Source organism: Lupinus angustifolius, chromosome LG20, assembly GCF_001865875.1.
Source record: "Lupinus angustifolius cultivar Tanjil chromosome LG20, LupAngTanjil_v1.0, whole genome shotgun sequence".
Taxonomy (NCBI): Eukaryota; Viridiplantae; Streptophyta; class Magnoliopsida; order Fabales; family Fabaceae; genus Lupinus; species Lupinus angustifolius.
In genome coordinates, this window is record NC_032028.1 from 14340560 (window position 1) to 14360567 (window position 20008).

Sequence of the window (20008 nt, forward strand, 5' to 3'; positions counted from 1 at the left end):
TATATAATATAATAGCAATGCAAAAATATCTTACATTCTTACGGTATATATTTTTTTTCTCTATTTCAAAATGCACATTGGTTACTGTATTGCATGTTCCTTTTGTTATAACTACGTGAGGCATCGTTTTAGCAAATTGAGAACTGAGGGTTTTTGCAACCTCATTGTTGCGTTTTCCATTCATTCCTTCAAACATTTGGATTTCTTTGAAATTGAAATGAATAATGCTAGAGCTTTACTAATTTTTTGAGAAACTTGTGAAAATTGTATTTAATCATATATCATGAATGAGTGTCATATCTATGCACTAACGGTGTAAAAATTTATGTATAGTCAACACATCATTCACCATTCATTTGTATTACTTTTACGAGTCAATGATAATTGAAAATAAATAATAAATAATTGAAAACTCTTACGCAATCAGTACATACATCTTTTTCTCATCAGGAATATGTTTTCAAAATTGAGTTTACTAAAACAAAGGTTTTCAAAAAGTATGAAGATGTCAACTATCAGTTTTAGTATATTTTGATGTGGTAAGTTGTTCCATGTTGAGTGGATTTACCACTTTAAAAGTTTAATGAGGTTGTAGGACAGGAAATTGTCAAGTAGGGTGAAATGTGAGATATTCAGGAGTATGCCAATATTTCTGAATAATTGATTTACTATGATAAGATTCCCAATCAGTACCCTTTACAGACGATTTAATATGTGGCTAAACCCCAAGATGGGGTTTGCATGAGTAATTCAGCCTAAAGTTCACATAAAACCTTACCCTGATGATGCATGCTTGCAACCAACAATTAATGGTAACAACAATGATGTTACATATACAAATTAATACAGTGGAAAACAAGAGTGAGCAAGCAAGTCACCACCATCCTTAATTTATTTGGCTGAGAGGAGAACGGGGTATTAGTGATGGTTTCAACTCTTTAACATCAAAAGATTCATACGAATTATTTTCGCGGAATTCTTCAAGAAGGGTCTCCATTGGCGAGGCTCGAAGGGACTCGATTATCCCCTTGGTCGGAACATCAGGCTCAGATCTTATTGGTGTATTTCCAGTAGGATCATAATCCTGCAAAACAAAGTGACAAAATAGGTATTTCATTAATTCATTCAAATATGTGTGCTTCATTTTTACTTCGCATGCCTTTAACGTAATTAATTCGATTAAAAATTTGATGGATGTAAAGAGTTTGGATTTTGAATCAAAATGTACGAATTTAAAAGGTGCAGGACCTTGATCCACATTTTTTAAAACTAGAGTGTACATCATATGAAGTTAATGGGAAATTCTTAGACTTCTGAGGAACAGAATAGTGAGTCAACCTACCATATACTGCTGCTGAAAAGTTTCACGTCCATTCTCTTCAATGGAAGCTGCTTGACTCGAGTGATCCTCTCTGAAGGCCTCAAGTGTACTTGCATGATGTTTGACAACATTTAACACATCGGATATGGATTCCCGCTCCTGTACAGACATGTCTGCAAAAGATGTCACAGAAAAGGATTTATATGCATGCATATTGAATTACAAGGAAAGATTTGAAGTACAAGGACCACACTTGTCAAAGCAACATTGTTAAACCAAATGAGTATGACCAATATCTTCAACACAAATACCCAATACCTACCATCAATCTGCTTAAGGGCATCCTCACTGTTCTTTGTCACGTCTTCCTCGGCTGCAACCCGAGCAGAATGGACCTCAATGTCATGTTGCATATTGCTATCAGAAGCATTCCTGTACCATCATGATTAATATCAAATGGAACCTATTAATAAAATGATAGTTGATAGTTGGCAAATAGAGAAAGATACCACGAATAAGGCAAACATAACCTTGGCCAAACTCAAAAACAATTCAGCTTAACAATAGAAACAAAAATCAACACACCTGATAAGTGACACAGCTGCAGAAATATGTTTGGTCTCAATCTCATTTAAAGACTCATGTGTTCTCTTTGTATGTTTGAAGGCTGATTCAGCACTATTGGAACTAAAGAAAAGGATTTAAAAGATATTGTTAGAATGTAAGAAATGGGATCTGAATCGAGAAATTTACAAGAATAATCTTCACCTCTGCTGCAAGAGTGCCTCCATGCGACAATGTTTTGCTGCGGAAAAATCAGCAGTTTCTCTGGTATCTTTTTCTGCTAGCGTACAAAAGGCCTGCCATTTCCTTTTTGCATGAGTCACAATATCTCCCACTGATGACACATGAGAATCCAAGAATGACTTGCTTGCAATGCCACTTTCTCTAAGATCAACAAGCTTTTCATCTACCTGTAAGCTCAACAACCCATCCATTAAACACAAGCATTACTCCATCAACAATTCAACTCCGGAGGAGAAAAAACTATCAAAACAAACAGTTAAAACATACCAGATCCATTTGACGACGAATGTGATTTGAAACTAAACTAGACATATCAGCAACAAGTTTTTCCGTATCAGATTTTGCCTGTTCCTGCATAAAATAAGCTTTGGACAATAGTATCAACAACTTCAAACTATTCCAAAATAAATAAATTAATAATATAAAAGTATAACCTCATAAGCTTTTTTAAACTTGGCAATGCTCTTCATTTGAATTTCATCAGCCTCCGTTGCAAAGTTTTCAAGCCGTCTAGCTTCGTCCAATATCTTATCCACAAATTCTTGAGTGCAGTCAAATATATCTTTTATTTGTTCAGCACTGACATTGAATCTCTTTTTTAAGAAAGATGCAAAAACAAACAAAAATTTATTAATAATACAGCCAAAGCAATAAATAGTATAATATAATATGTCTACAAAAAATAGTATAACATGTAAGGTGGAAAAAAGCATATAAAATATGCATAACACAGACAAAAACCCACAGATTTGACTGATTTGCTAAAAATAGAGATAAACTGATTAAGTGATAAACAAAAGAAGATTTGGAGATACATACATTGCGTAGTTCCCTTGCAAAAGTTGCCAATTCACCCTGTTGAATTGAAAGAGAACTCTGAAGATCATCAAATATAGAACTTGCTTCAGCAGCCTCAGATGCAAGAAACTGACTCACCAAGAAAAAGTTATTTTCTATTAGTGTTGAACATGAAAAACACATTCATGTGACATCATGATCAAACAGAGTGAGCATTGGATTATATAAGAAATGATAATGAACAGTTGGATGATACAACATATGATATAAGTAATTTGAATAGTTGCAACATACTTCTTCAATAGAATGACCATTGGAAGATATAAGAGATGATGTTTCCTCAAAGGTAGCATCGGAGCTCGCCTTATGCAATCTGACAACATTTTGCACTGCCTCCATATGAGATATATACAAAGCCCTCAAAGTTTTAACTTTCTTTTTCAAATCAACAGCTGCCTACAGGCAATCAAAAGATGAACGACAGAGTTAAAGAAAAAAATATTTAAAAAATTTAAAAACATGAACAAAATGGATAAAGTGATGGAGAAAATTGAGCAAAACCACAAAATAATCTCACTATTAAGAACTAAGGTACCAATTGACATTGATTTTACCAACCTTATCATGAATGCCTAAAAATGAATGACAGAGATTCTCCACACATCCGAGGTGTTCATGCTGCCGAGACAATGATGTTGCCACAATGTTGGAGAGAGAACCAACTTGCTGAGCAAGCTCCAATTGAAAATTATCCACAACAGCTCTGTTACATGAGGTTAATTTATCTTCTCTACCTATAAAATATCACACCAGAGACATTAAAAATTGTTAAACAAATCAACACCAGCCAAAGCAGTCATAAGATTACTTACCAATTTTCAAAAACAATGCAGCATTATCCTGAAGAGCTTTCTCCAAATCAGCACGTAAAATGCATGCTTGATGAGTTAAAGCATTTTCTATTGCAAATAAATAAAATTAGCATAAAATTTAATGCATAAGAAATAATGTTAAAAACATACAATTGTGCATACCTGCTTTTCTCTGCTCAGATATAATAAAATCTTTCTCTTTCAAGCTATACCGGCATTTCCTTAACTCTTCCTCTCTGTTGACAAGCAATTTGCTGGTCTTGTTCAAATTTTTCTGCCACATTTTTTCCGTTTTGATAAGAATACATATAGAAATGGAAACTCTCATTAAAATGGAACATCTGCTTAGATAACTGACCTCAGTGTCATCAAGTTTTGTGCTCAAATCTGAGCACTGCCGAACCTGGTCAACATATTTGCTTTGCAAATCATCAATTTTCTGGTTAAAACATACAACACAAATTTAGCATAGGGGACAACAATGAGCAAAATATCTTCAACTCTAGTCGTCATTTGTCAAGAAAAGAACCTTCTGATGAGTTTCTAATGTGATCCCCATCTGCTCAATCTGATCTGCCATAGCCTATAAAGAAACGTGTATCAATAGAAGGGCTCAAAAGCAAGTGACACTAAAAAGTAGGGCTGGTAATCAACTGAACCAACTCGGTATTTGTTCGAAACTCAATTCATTATTTAGCTCGATAAACTTGGTTCATGAACTAAATGAGCTGGAAATTGAGCTCGTTAAATAAATGAGCCGAACTTGAGTTGGATATAATTCGACTCGTTTGGTTCATGAGCTGGCTCGATATATATATATATATATTAATTTTTAAGTTTATTATGACTTATACATTATTTTTTATATTTATGGTTATTATATATATAAATAAGATTATATTCATATATATAAAACATTTTTGCACTATTTTTTTCAAAATTTAATTAATTATTTGAGTTGTCCAAATGAACCATTTGAACTGAACCAACCAGTTCGCGAACTTTAACTGAGCCGAACTCGAGCTAAGAAAGTAACTCGGGTCGAACTCAAGTCGAGTTTCAAACCGAGAAAATCCTTATCGAGCTGAGCTCTAGTTTGTCACGGTTCAGCTCGTTTCCAGCCCTTCTAAGTAGGAGCTGCCAAAAATTATGTGGAACAGAAAACAAGTAGTGTTCCTGATGTACATGTTGAAATAATTGTTTTGAAAAAACAAAGTAAACAAATATATTAGATAAAAAAGACAACCTTCCTCTCATTCTCCTCCTGCAGGTATCTCTCTTTTGGTATATAGACGCCAACTTTCTCACGTGCAGCATAAACCTCTGGTCAGAATCACAAATGTAATCAACCTCAAACCCCCATGCATCTTAAAGAATAAAAAAAAGGTAAAGAGCCTAAAAGATAATTACTACTTTAGCAACCACAAGAAAGACAAAGCAACCTACCTGCTTTAAGGCGTTCAATTTCACCATAAAGATCCTTGATAAGAGTTGTTTTCATCATTTTTTGGTTAACCTTAGAAAATAAAAATAAAAAATACTTCAGGAAGAACGATTGCAATCTTATCATAGCAAAATGAGACAGCATGTGTTATCTTAATTAATAAAAAGGGAAAATATCCCACATACTTTGCAAACCATGTAGTCGTTATCTTTGTTCAAGAGAATTGTAAAATATCATATGCACATGTTTATGTATAATTATGTAATAAGAAAGGAGCAACAAATGTTTTAAAATATATGAATCACATAATTCTTGGAAAAGGTACTATACTTATAACATTAAATGAAATATTTGGAAGGCATCTCTACATATGCACCGTTTAATAAACATCTGCATTGAATCAAACAGTGTGAAACAGTCACAAACCTCGGGCTTATTTTTTATGTTCTTCGCCCTGTGTGCATAATCCAGTGTGCTCAAGGTCTCCTCTAAGCAATGTACAGCTGGAGAAACGGTTGCTATGATACATGTCTTTGTCCTCCCACCAAGTGAGTCACGCAGTAAACGGGTCAACTTGCTATCCCTAAATTCAAAAACATCTATCTAAGCAAACAACAAAAGAATGCATATAATAAGTAGCTATGCACACATGCATGCCCCCAAAACAAAGACTAGTAAAGAATGAAGTATCATATGGCCACTAAATAAGGGGGGGGGACCTGTAAGGGATGTGGCCAAGGTGCTCCACAAGTGCACAGATCACTCTCCCTAACGTAAGCAAACTTTTATTAATTTCTCCAGCTTCTCTTGCACGGCCCTGATCACAAAATCAAACTTCACTTTTTGCTCATTAACCAATTCCAACAGTGTATGTCAAACAAAACGTATGCTCAGCTGTATTACCTCCCTAGCCCCAGAACGAGATATATTTTCTGATCCTGCTAGATCTACTAAATTCAGTTTGCCACATTTTATCAGTTCTTCACCTTCTGGGGTTGCTTCTTTGATATGAATTGTAATGGAAAACAAAGAATGCGACCGACTGAAACAGGCAACAAATGTTACTAAAAGATCAAATCTTGACCATCTGCCAAACTAACAAAAAACAGAAAGCAACAATCACCTTGATTGCTTGTTCAATAACGTTTCTGCGGTACGCCTTTTGGCAGACCCTCTCTCCAGCAGAGTAAAAATTTCACTTGCACTTGTCACAATTTCTTCCTCCAAACCTCTTACAAGAACACCACCTTTACCATCCTCCATAAGAGGCAGTTGCTTTTTCTGCTTCTCCTCCAAAGTAGCTTTCGAAATTTCTTCGGGGGCAAGCAAATCAGTAATCTCCTCATTATACAATTCTAAGAAAGTCACTTTCACACTATATTCAGCATTCTGGCCCTCTAGAGTATCAAATATCTGCTTAACAGCCCTAGGTATGACTCCTGCTTCAGCTGGCAACTCTCCATTCGGCCTACTCTGTAAATTAGCCAAATCAACTTATTAATAGTCATGATTGATTACTATGCATGCAACACTTCCACTACCAATTAAGAAATAGACACTAACTTATACCTTTGCCCTTTTGCATTCACCTTCCATTGTGTATGTTTTCCCGGTACCAGTTTGACCGTAGGCAAAAATAGTGCAGTTAAATCCTTCTAGAACTTCATTCACTATTGGCACAACAGCTTGTTCATATAGATCTTTTTGCTGTGCAGTAGGACCAAAAACCTGCAGAAGATAAAAACCACTCATCATCCAGCCATTGGAACATTTATGCTACTGGTTTATCATAAAATGTAGAATCATTCTGTACTCCTATTAATTAAAAATGAATACCCAAATCCATCCCCCCGAAAAAAACTGTACCACCAAATTTAGTCGACTAAAAAAATCTCAAATTCAGTCAAATTACTCGTTTTTTCTAAGAGGAATTACTAACACATTAATTCATATCAAGAATTAAAAAATCAGAACCTTAAAAAAAATTTGTGCCACATGTCAGAATTTGAACCCAGTATTGGAGAGAATCTCGGTCCATTTTTTCTTTTCTTATAGACCAACTTGGGTATTTACTCGTTTGTTAAAGCTTAACAAATGCGGAGCTTTAATACATAAAGATAATAAGAATTTGTTAAAAATCATAGGAGGTTAAGTTGGCTTTACATTTTTTCATAGACCAACTTGGGTAATTATACAGTTATTTTTTCTATCGGCAAATGTTAGTCTGTTAATATTTGTTATATGAGACTCGAACCCTCCATCTCTAACCATCAATCTCCTGTACAGTTATTAAAGCTTAAAAAACCCATATGGTTTGATATTTCACATTCGTAGAAACTAAGAAAGCTACAACATAAAAAAATGACCTTATCAAAAGTGAAGACTCTGTCGATGTGTTTTCCGGCAATGTTCTGAGAGACAGCTACTTCTCTATTGTACTCGTTGCACGTCAAAACTTGAGGCGCGTTGCTCCTTAACTCGTCTTCGCTAAACGGCCTGAAGAAATCAAAATAATCATAATCATAATCAAATTTCAATTCGGTGAGTGAAACTAAAAGAACACTGTTGAAATTGAAAAGGTGGAATACCTGCAACGAAGGAGGACCTGAACGTTAACACCTTTATCGTGGCGGTTAGACATTTTTTCACAATCTGATTAGAAGCAGATAATGAAATCAATGGAAATGGAAGAAATGAAGAAGAGAAGGTAAGAGAAGAGAGAGATCCGTTTATTTTTTGTTTTATTATTTCTCTATCGCGGGAGGATTTTAGATTTGAATTTTGATAGACGCTCTCTGCTGATTCGTCATCTTTTAATTATTTGCATGTGAAATCTACTGTTCTAGGTGTTTAGAGATAAATAATCCAAATAGGCTTTATTTATTCAAAATTCTATTTGTTATTTAAATTATAATATTAGATCATGCAATAAATGAGTTGAACTTGAACTCGCAACTTTATTGGGACTAGCGTGTTGAGAGACACTACCTCGCTTTCTTATTGTTTGTAATGTATATTCTACATATTAAGTTGTATTATATATTGTAATTTGCACTAGAATATATATTCGTTTGAGGTAATTGTTCAATCTTAAAGAAATGATGCATATACAATTGTGTTCATCAAGAACTAGTCTTGATATCTTCACTTAATTTTATTTTCTAGCGTGTTGACATGTGCTACTTTATCTGTCAACCCGCTTTCATATTGTTTGTAACGTGTAGTCTGGATGTTTTAAATGTCAAATATTCACATACTCTTTACTCAATTGCATACATTGTGACCAATGCAATATATTTCATGCATTCCTATTTTTTAATTTAATGGATATACATTGTGACCAATGCAATAGATTTACTCAATAGATTTTAATTAATTAGATAAAAAATCACTTTTATATGTAGAATACACATTACAAACGATATGAAATCGGGTTGACAGACCTGGTAGTGCATGTTAACATGCTAGAAAATAAAATAAAATTAAGTGAAGATATCAAGACTTTATTCTTGATGAACACAATTGTATATGCATCATTTCTTTAAGATTGAACAATTATCTTAAACGAATATATATTCAACTGCGAATTACAATATATAATACAACTTAATATGTAGAATACATACACATTATAAACAATAGGAAAGCGGGTTGACAAACACGGTAGTACCTGTCAACACGCTACTAAAGATAAAATTAGAAGTTATAAAATAAAATTAGAAGTTATAAAATATGAAATAAATGTTTATTGGTATAAGTATTATAAAGATGAAATTAGAAGTTATAAAATAAAATTAAAAAGTTATAAAATATGAAATAAATGTTTATTAATATAAGTATATATAAAGATGAGATTAGAAATTATAAAGATGAAATTAGAAGTTATAAAATAAAATTAGAAGTTATAAATTATGAAATAAATGTTTAGTAGTATAAGTATATATAAAGATGAAAGTATAACTTATACAATAAAATTAGAAGTTATAAAATATGAAATAGGAAAACCCAAAATAACTTCATGAAAGTTAGGTTAGGTTTTTCCTTTATTAAGTAGTATAGATATGCAACTTATAGTTAATATATTTGAGGTGATTATATATGATTATATGGTTTTTTTTAAATTAAAATTTTGAAGGGCAAATTAGGAATATAGAAATTATGCAATGGTGGTGGTTACACCATGTTTTGGCTTTATATATAGTATAGATATAGATAATTGGGACTTGGGGTAACTGCCTCCCCTACATTTTTTAGGAGTAAATTACATTGACACCCCAAGTTTTAGTGAAATGACACAAATCACTCATCACTTTTCTACACCTACACAAATCTCCCCTAGTTTTTATACTTTCATTATATTGACCACCTACACAAATCACTCATCACTTATTTGGATTTGTCTCCACAATATATCATGTTTTGTTTAACTTAATTGCATTTATCACATTTTTTGTTTAAAAGATTACACTTATTTCTTATGCAGTGGTGGTCAGTATAATGAAAGTATACAAATTAGGGGAGGTTTGTGTAGGTGTAAAAAACAAGGGGTAGTTTGTGTAATTTCACTAAAACTTAGGGGGTATCAGTGTAATTTACTCTTTTTTTATTTAAATTTATTAAACTATTGTTTTTTACTTTTTTACCTACACTTAAATAATATCTCCTTGAACATCCTTATTTGAGCTCATATTTTTCTTCAATTTGTAACTTGATAAATATGTACAATATAATTTATGTGGTCCTTCTGAAAGTTATAAATAATGGATAATTCTTTTAAATGTGTAAATGTTAATATTGCTTATAATACTATGACTTTATTTGAGTTTGTGATGATTTTAGGCTTATGAAATAGTTTATGGAGATTATTGATTGTCTTTGTTAAACTTTACACCAAAAGTCATAAAATCATAATTAATTTTATAAATAATTTAATATTGATAACATATGTATAAGATTATATTGAGATCTCAATTTCAACATTATGATATTGAGATCTCTGAATTAAGTGTAACTTTGACAATATGAAGAAAATAAATGTATATTATTTTCTTGATTGTGTTGTTCATCTTATCTTAACTATTATGATTTAGCTACTATAGAATTTTCAATAGCATAGACAACCAAACAAAATTATATAGTAAGATAGAAAATAAATTTTTTACGCACAATGTGCTAATTTATATTAAAAAGGAAATAATTGAAAATTTACATCTAATTCAATCATCCATGAGTTTAAGATACTTTAAGTGAATGTATATTTTTATTTTACATCTTTAATTATTTATTATTGCTATTTAGAATTAATATGTTAATTTTAAATTTTGAATCAATCATGTATATTTTTTTTTTATTTTTTACTCATCTTAATTATAAATTGTAACTAAATAGTGTTGTTTCCCTAAACTTTGCATCAAGATCATCCATTGTTTGACCTAAAACTTTAGTTTAGTAAATAACGAGTTACGAGTTGAACTTTAGTCAAATATAGTTTGATTCGTTAGGTCATGAGTTTGCCCAGTTATATATGTATACATGAGAGCAACTCAAGTGATCACAATTCTCATATAAAAATTAGGAATAAAGTATTTCGTGGTATGAGGAGATCACTTCTCTCCTTAAACCAATTAGACAATGACACATGTATGCTCATTTTATTTTTATTTTCTTTCTCATTTTCAAAATTTTGTTTTTTCCAAACACTCATCTTCTTCCTCCAAGAGAAATAAGGTTTTGCCATATCCCACACTATAATGTCACACCCTCCATTTTTATGAATACATTGTCTACTCACCATCACGAAGGATAATACCACCTAGTAACGTCATAGGTAGACGTTGTCATCCACGAACGGAACATCCAGTCATCATCTAGTACTGTCAACTCCAACCGTCATTGATGTATACAGATTCCCTTAAAACTTTCTTCTTCAATACCTCTAAAACTTTTTTCTTCTTATGAATTTGGATCTTATTGCATGCTAAATACTTGATAAAAGTTTCAAGCATAAACTAGAGCATAGCAACAATCTGATTCAAATATGCTCACATCACCAGCAACAACTATCTTTATATTAAGAGGGGGAAACAAGTTCAATTAGCAATCTATCTCTATCAATGACTATTGAATGTTATATATTGTAGATGTTAATATTTATAGAACTTATTATACATGATTTGACTATAGTAACAAGGTATGAAATTATGATTAAGTACATATTATCAATTTTAGTATGTTTGTTTATCTTAAAACTAATAAGTAATTTAATACTTTGTTATTTCTTCTTCGAGGAAGGTCAAACACTCAATGATTTATGAAGATGTCTACAAGTTTTGACTTTTTGAAGTTTTTGCAATTATTTGGTCTATAATTTCACTTCATTGTATCTATATGTTCAGATATAGTTATGCAATAGTCTCGTAATAGGTGAATATTAGTGCCAAACTGTAATCAAAGGTATTGTACTTTTACAACAATAAGATTGGTGTTGGTTTGAACAAAGTTATAAGAGACAAAATTGAACATAATGCAAAACATATTAAATGTTAGTGCAACACATTAATAAGATAGATAAATAAGGATATCAATATGTTTTATAGAAGGGAGTCTGATCTGCTTAGGATCCGTGAAGGCAAATATTGTGGACTTAGGTTACTGGGAATTTAGGAGGAACCCAATCTTGGACAATGATGTGGTGTCTCCCTCATTGGTTGAGATATCTTCAATTCTTCTTGTGGCTAATAAGGTAGAAGCTAGAAATCCAAGAATTGTTTATCTCAATAAGTTGGTGCTATATTCTCTTCATATTTATTTACTTATCTATGCAAGTTCCTCTTGAGATTTGTTGAAGGGATGATGTTTTGAAGTAGTTTTTAATGCACATTAATGTGATCATTTATGGTGACTTTGGGTTTGTGAAATGAGAAAACAAATCAATCTCACATTGCTTGGAGGAGGGAAGTTGAAAGGCTTTATGAGCCTTAAGTTGCAACATTTGGGCATACCCCAAGGGGTACAATGGGTTTCATGAGTAGGGGAAGACTCACACAAATAAAACTCCTTCACACACGTGCACACACCACCACCTCTGTCGTCGGCCGGTCGGCTCGGTACGGGTTCGTGCCCAACATTCTTTTTAAATAAACATTTATTTATTTTATTTTGGGATTGGACCGTGTGTTGACCAAGTCAACACACATTTAACATAAAGCCATTGGGTGGTAATGTTTTGCACCGTTGGATCATATAGTCGTTTGATCGTTTGCACCATCGGATGGGGGAGCCGTTGGAAGACTCAGGCTATAATAGAGTCCTCTTCTCCACATTACAATTTGCACCATGTTGAAGGTGTGTACCATTCAACTTCTCTTTCTCCCCCTTATATTCTGCCGACACATTTCCGGAAACTTTCTCCTCCCCTTTCATTTCGTGGCCTTTGAGAATTGGCACATGCAGTCATAGTGGGAATTTTGAGAACTGACACTAGTAGTCAGTATTGCGGGAAAAGAATTGGCACCAACAACCATATTATGGGAATTCGAGAATTGACACTAGTAGTCATATTATGGGTGTATTCGAGAGCAATTCTTACACTGTAGTAAGACATCGTATAACAGATATTGGGTCGTTTTATCTTGGGGACAACATGACTGATAGTCTGTTTGCACAATTTTAGCAGTACCATGAAACGTCTCAAAGAGAACGATTTGGTCGTGACTCAGCCACTAAAGATTATTTCGTGCCATTCAGATTTGTTGTGAGCTACGACAACAACAATTTTAAGACGTTTATATTGCAATGACATTCGTAGATAATATTACTCGACCAAACAACTATGACCTAAACAAGTCATTTCAGTTTGATGGGACAAATTTCAAACGTTGACAACATAAGATGAAATTTTTCCTCACTATAAGAAATGTTGCCAATGTTTCTGAAAATCGACATCCATGGGGTGTCGGATGAGGCTGAAAAAGAAGAAAGGGATAAACTGGCTATTGAAATAACTATTTGGAATGAAAGTGATTACTTATGTAAGAACTTCATTCTGAATGGGTCATCTTATGACCTCTATGATTACTACAACCCATACAATTCTGCCAAATTAATTTGGTATGCACTTGAAAAGAAATATGATACCGAGGAAACTGGGACCAAAAAGTATGATGTTTGCCGCTATTTCAAGTATCAAATGGCTGATGATAAATCAGTAGAGTTTCAGTCCCACGAGATATAGAAAATTGTTCATGAGTTTATTTCTGAGGGTATATCCCTAGATGAGCAATTCCAAGTGGCTGTCATAATTGACGAACTGCCTCCTAGCCGGAAGGACTTCAAAAACCTTTTGAGGTATAAGACCAAATAAATCTTTTTGGAATCTCTAATCGCACGTCTTCGTATTGAAGAAGATGCTCGTAAGCAAGATCAGAGAGAAGATGTATTGATTGTTTCCAGCAATAGTACTAAGAAGAATTTCTCAGGTGTGGTTCTGAAGCTTTTTGGCGCTAACTTCAAGAATCACAACCGCAATGGGAATAAGGCTAAGAACACCAGTCACAACAAGAATTGGAACCCTCAAAAGGTCCAATATGCTAAGCCACCTACTAAGAATGACTCTGACAACCTGTTCATATGCTTCAAGTGTGGGAAGCTAGACCATATGACATGCAAGTGTAGAAATAAACCTATGGATCATCCTCCACAGTCCGACATGGTTGAGGAGCCATTTGTGGCAATATTATATGAGGTCACTATGATTGGAGGAACTAATGAGTTGTGGATAGATACTGGCGCATCTCGTCATGTCTGCTATGACCGTACTATGTTCAAAACATACACATATATTGATGACAAGAAGGTCTTGTTGGGTGACTCTCACACCTGTGTTGTTGCTGGAACTAGTGATGTGGAGCTGAAGTTTACATCTGGGAAGATTCTGATTCTCAAAAATGTGATGCACACTCTAGAGATGAGGAAGAATCTGGTTTCTGGTTTTCGTCTTAATAAGGGTGGTTTTACCCAGACCTTAGGAGTAGACTTGTATACTCCTACTAAGAATGTGATATTTGTTGGGAAATGGTATACCACTAGTGGCATGTTAAAATTAAATGTTGATGTTTCTAATAATAAAATTTCTAATTTTTTTTTATATGTTGTGTGATTTTAATATTTACATTCTAGACTTTGTCATATTAATAAACGTGCAATTTCAGATTTGAGTAATTTAGGTTTAATTCCAAAGTTATCTAAAAATAATTTTGAAATTTGTGACTCATGCAATCAAACAAAAATTTCAAAAAAAAAAAACTCATAAATCAGTAATGCGAGAATCTGAGCCTTTAGATTTAATATATTCAAATATATGTGAATTAGATTGAACGTTAACTAGAAATGGTAAATATTATTTTATCACTTTTATTGATGACTAGTCTAATTTTACTTATATATATCTTATGAAAAATAAAAGTGAAGCACTTGACATGTTTAAGTTATATGTAACTAAAATTGAAAATCAACTCAACAGGAAAGAAAAAAGTAAATGGAATTATTCATGAAAAAACTGTCATATTCACCTAAAGTGAATGGTAAAGCTGAAAAAAAGAATAGAACTTTAACTGAATTATTTGTAGCTATTATGTTAAGTTCTCATGCAACATCCTCTTGGTGAGGTAAAATTTTATTATCTGTATGTTATGTGCTAAATAGAGTCCACGAGGCTAAAATAAAAATTTCCCTATTTGAAATTATTAAGAATAGACAATCAAACTTATCTTATTTGAGAACTTGGGATTGTCTAGTTTATGTCCGGATACCAGACCCTAAGAGAGTTAAAACTCACAAGTAGAGCCTATGAATGTGTATTCATTGGATATGTTGTAAACAACAAGGCGTACAAGAATTATGACCTTAACGCGAAAGTGATCATTAAGTCTAATGATGCAGACTTCAATGAAATGAAATTCCTTTTAAATTGAGGAATAGTGGGAGCACAACAACTAGTCACATAGTTGTGATTAACAATAATGATAATATCGATGAGCTAGAAATAGAACCTAGAAGGATTAAGAGAGCAAGGATTGTTAGAGTATGAACCTGATTATATGGTCTATACATCGGAAGAGGATCCATTAACACTCCAAGAAGCTTTGACTTCTTTGGATGATGATTTGTGGCAAGAGGCCATAAAAGGTGAGATGGATTCTCTAGAGTCTAACAAGACCTGGCATTTAACTGACTTGCCTCCTGGTTGCAAACTCATTGGTCGTAAGTGGATATTGAGAAAGAAACTGAAACCTGATGACATGATGGATAAATACAAGGATAGCCTTGTAGCCAAGGGTTTCATGCAAAGTGAGAATGTGTAACACCATGTTTTTCCGAGCATGTTTAATTAAGTAATTAGTTGTTAATGAATTAATTATAGAAATTAATCAGTAATGTTTGACGCTAAACCTCAATTGAGTTTTAGTATTTTATTATAGTATTCTTGATTGCCCTATTTTTTCAATATTTTTGGAGAATAAAAGTTTCCGAAACGATTTCGGGTAGTTTTATCGAGTTGTCGCCCATATTTTGAGTTTCGTAACCCGGAATCAAATTCCGATTTCGCCGTTGGCTTTGAAATATTATTTATAGTCAAATTAGATATCAATTTTGTCTGTAACTCATCTCTAGGTATTTTTCACCTTTAAATTCAAGTTTCGACGTTTCGGGCAAAAAACCTAAATCAGTAGATCGTATATTTCCGGAAGAAGTTACCCGGTAATACTCAGGAACGAATTCAATTTCAAAATCACGTCACATCAATCAAGTCAAATTATTAATCACATCATGGGTCAATGGCTTGTCAAACAAGCAAAGTCAAAGCTTCCTTAATCCCCTAAATCATTCACCAAATCTCCTCACTCCACCACCATTAGAAACATCATCTAAGCTAGCCTGAAGCTAGATCGTCTCTCATTAATTTTAAGATTAGAGAAAGGATGAGGCTCTCCTATAAATACCTCACCCCATCCTCTCATTTTTACACTAATTCTCCTAAAGAAAGTTAAGATATTGTTTCTCTTTTTCTCTTCTTCATTTTTCTCCACATACACCATGAGAAAATCATAATCTCTTAGTATGTTATTATGGAGTTGAGTTTATGTTTGTTTTCTTTAAATATTTTGTAAGTCATGACTAAGGGGATGATAATGAAATTATATGAAACTTTGTGTAGTTTTTTGTTTATGTAAAACTTAAAATTTCTTCCTTGTTCTTAGGTGGAAAAACTATATTTTTGGACAAGGTTATATGCGTTTATTTGCTTTAGAAATATTGGAAATTATTGTTAGTATTTGAATGTGTTTAAAGGTGATGATTTGAACATCAAAGGAACCTTTATTGTGCTTAAGAAAAGTTTATGTCTATTCTGGAAAGTTCAAAATGTTTATGAGTTTTGTTGAGAAAAATTCATTTTTAAAAGGTATTATGTGTAAAAGGTTGTTTAGCATATGTTATTCTTTGATTTCCAAGTTAAAGTAATGATTTGGGATAAAATATGATTTATTAAAGTCTTGACTTCATAAACTTAAAGTGTTATGAAGTTTTGGATAGTAAAGTAGTAAAAGTGTTAACTTATGATTTATAGTTCATGACTATGAAATCAACACCTATTAACCCTTGAGGTTATCCTAAAATTTGGAGGTGTTGAGATGATCATGAAATTATTTGTGTTTTCTTTAGTATTATACTTTAAATGAGGAGATTGACCTAAAAAGTCTTGTGACTTTATAAACCTAAAGTGTTATGAAATCTTCGATAGAAAAATAATTTAAAAGTGTTGATCTTGGTTAAGTTAGATTACTTTAAAGTGGTAAGATTGACTTAAAAAGTCTTGATTTAAAAATATTGATTTTTTTTTAAGTTGACCTACTTTAAAATGGCAAGTCTAGCTTAATAATCTTACTTAAAAGGTTAATCTTAAATAAAATGTTTTACTTCCAAAAGATAAGTTTTATGAATAGTTATAATTACCGGAAAAATGTAATGAAGTGGAAATACATGTGCAAGAGTCTAATGACATTTTTGCCATCAAGAATTCATTCACTTCCAATCCTATTCAATAAAACCTAAAACACATTTATTGGAGATAATGTTCTTTCAACAAGTAAATGTTGTAAAGATGAATAATTATATGAAATTCTTGGAAAGATACAAAGAAGAGTTGTCATATCTAAAGTGATGTATGTAAAGAATTTTATGGTTAAGGACGAGGCCCACAAGTGTTATATTATGCTCATGCAGCGAGATCGTCTGACCGTAAGAGGTTTGACTTGAGAGTCGTCCAAGGTGACTCAACGATTGTTCATGGTGGGTTGAGGTTTATTCTCCGTGGTTTAAATGTTAAGATCGGATCCCACTAGAAGCATTCCCGATGGGAGATGTCTTAGAATGGGCAGATCATTATAAAAGATGGATTAAAAGATTTAATTTGCTAACTCCGGTTAGTGTGCATATTCGTTGTGAGTAATGAAGTAGTAGAGAAGAAATTTATGGGAGACGAATGAGCCTCAAAATGTTGAGAGGGATGGCGATGGCGGTGATTCGTCAGCAAAGTCTTGAGAGAGAGTCTAGGTGAGACGAGTCACATGTATTCTTGGATGAGGTATTCTGTTGGATCGGACAGTGCTCACAGTGCAAACGAGACGATCTCTGACAACCCCTCTTTGCAATCAGGATCGATGAATAAGTTCCATTGGAACAGATCAATCATATATATATATATATATCCTTGCGAGGAATAAGTTTTGGTGCAATGAAATCGGCTTGTTATGGGTCATATATTCTCGGTTATTTCCGAATAGTTATTGGGAGGATAATGGTGTAAAGATGATGGACATATGCATAACATGCATACATGGTATTTATCGATATTGATTCTAAAATCATAAGTTTTATTCTTCATTCATCATTAATACATGTGTGTATGATCATATGATATATTTGTACTTGTTCTTTGTCTTGGGGTGATATTATGTGCAATTCCACGACGTCAATGATAAGTTTTTCGTTAGAAGTTTCACTCCCTCTCTTTCTTTCTAGTATACTCGTATACATCCATGTTTAGATGGACAGATCAGCGATGATCAGGGGCTACCGCTTTACCATGTCCCAAGAGGGGACATGGAGCGTTGAAGGAAACAGACACACCTACACTGGTCTCTGCGACCTGGAATTGGATCTCGTATGTGATGGCTCTGTGTTGCATCTCCCAACATATTACGCAGTTCGGGAAGCATCATTCACTCTACCAGAGCGAAGTTCTGTACTTGTCGGTCCATCCGCACAAGTTGAGGCACGAGGCAGATCGAAGGTTGTGAGGACCTGGCCCCAACCGAGATTCTCATCTACTGACTCAATGCCAAGAGGGACGGAAGGAGTAGGCATGGCTACTTCATCGGGGCCTAGGGTACACCTATGACCATGGCTTTGTTCCCACAACCGAATGTGTATGCCCATACATACACCCAAATGGAACATTCATGGTCCAGACCAAAGAAACCCCAAATGAGTTCATGGTGAAGATGAAGAACATACCTTGTTGAGCCATTTCCTGAATCTCGAAGGTATGAGAGTGAGATGATCTTCCAGATGATAGAGCGCTTTACGGTTTTTCTTTAGTTCTCTCTAGAGGGGAATGAGAGATTACCTTAGTTTCTTGAAAGTGTGTTGTGTTGAGGTTAGTTGGAGGAGGCTTATCCTTATGCCTTATAAGCCTTATGGATGAGTGGATAGTGTTATCCTATTCTGGATAACACTATTCTCATCCTATCTTATTCTCCTCCACCTTTACACTTGAAAACCTGTTGCTCTACAAATGGGGACCATAACCCATAAAAGTAACCCCGTAGTGGTTACTACTTTAGTTGCAATAATTCTGATTCAGTCCCTTCATCAAATCAGAAATTGCCTGAAGGTATCTACACTTATTATTATTTCATGACACATATGCCCTTAGCCACCAAATTAATTACTTAAGATCATTTTATATTTTGGCTAATTACATAATGGCCATAACACAATTATAGAATTATATTTGTGACCCATAAATTGTCAGAAATTCCAACAATAGAAAGCCAAGATGCATGAAAAGGGAAAGACAAACATGATCAGGTACTTTTGCAAAAAAATTAACATCAACATGACACAATTTTTTTTAAGGCATGGGACAATATTTTTAATGACAAAGGTAGATGCTATAGATTTATTTAGGGCTGTAAGAAATAGAGTACAACATTATTTGAAAACAATTTATTTATTGATAAGCATACTCATGCAGAAAAGCTTGAGTGCTCACATCTTTGTCTACACGTGTTTGAGACTATTGTTAAAATAGTTATTTTTTTTGTTAAGTGAAAATTTTATTAAAAAGAACAAAAATTACAAATAGGAAAAAATAAATATACAATTCTCGAAAATGAGATGATAAAAATATTACATGGTTCAAAAGAGATCCACTAAAATCCAATCTAACAAAACAACAATAATAATAGCACTCCAAGTATAAAATTGAATTAGAGATCTACTAAAACCAAAATATAATTGCACCTTTATATTTACCTTTAATCCAAAATGATGATTTTTGTTTACCTTTGTGTTAACTTATGTGAAGGGTATGGAGTTAAACTAAGGCGATTTGCAAATTCGTTAATTAATTGTAATGATATCATTCATCATATCATACTTAGTGACTTAAATCTATGAAAACAATCAACACGTATTTATACA

The 20008-nt window shown here is 33.2% G+C and overlaps 1 protein-coding gene across 2 annotated transcripts; it reads right to left on the reverse strand.

Annotated features, from left to right (window-relative positions):
* On the reverse strand, positions 713-7972 carry LOC109336731 (kinesin-like protein KIN-5C). 2 transcript variants are annotated; one of them, XM_019573514.1, is made up of 23 exons: positions 7831-7972; positions 7609-7738; positions 6812-6970; positions 6366-6715; positions 6146-6284; positions 5962-6059; positions 5669-5825; positions 5245-5314; positions 5045-5121; positions 4328-4381; positions 4157-4237; positions 3961-4072; positions 3799-3885; positions 3545-3720; positions 3221-3382; positions 2948-3055; positions 2563-2721; positions 2396-2479; positions 2090-2295; positions 1907-2008; positions 1644-1753; positions 1343-1494; positions 713-1084 (listed from the first exon to the last, which is right to left on the reverse strand). In XM_019573514.1, exons 1-23 carry the CDS (start codon positions 7881-7883, stop codon positions 887-889), a joined length of 3024 nt encoding a protein of 1007 aa, XP_019429059.1. In that variant the 5' UTR covers positions 7884-7972; the 3' UTR covers positions 713-886. The 2 variants fall into 2 exon arrangements, with proteins under 2 accessions (XP_019429059.1, XP_019429060.1); XM_019573515.1 differs by lacking the exon at positions 713-1084 and having other exon boundaries at positions 1348-1494; positions 1644-1680; positions 1733-1753.

What these genes read in the sequence shown, in the direction of transcription:
- LOC109336731 (XM_019573514.1), bottom strand. Translation starts at nt 7,883, where the DNA reads ATGTCTAACCGCCACGATAAAGGTGTTAACGTTCAGGTCCTCCTTCGT. An exon ending in TTATTGAACAAGCAATCAAG is followed by an intron (nt 6,285 to 6,365) that starts GTGATTGTTGCT and finishes TGCCTGTTTCAG; the next exon opens with TCGGTCGCATTCTTTGTTTT. An exon ending in ATGGTCATTCTATTGAAGAA is followed by an intron (nt 3,056 to 3,220) that starts GTATGTTGCAAC and finishes TTGGTGAGTCAG; the next exon opens with TTTCTTGCATCTGAGGCTGC.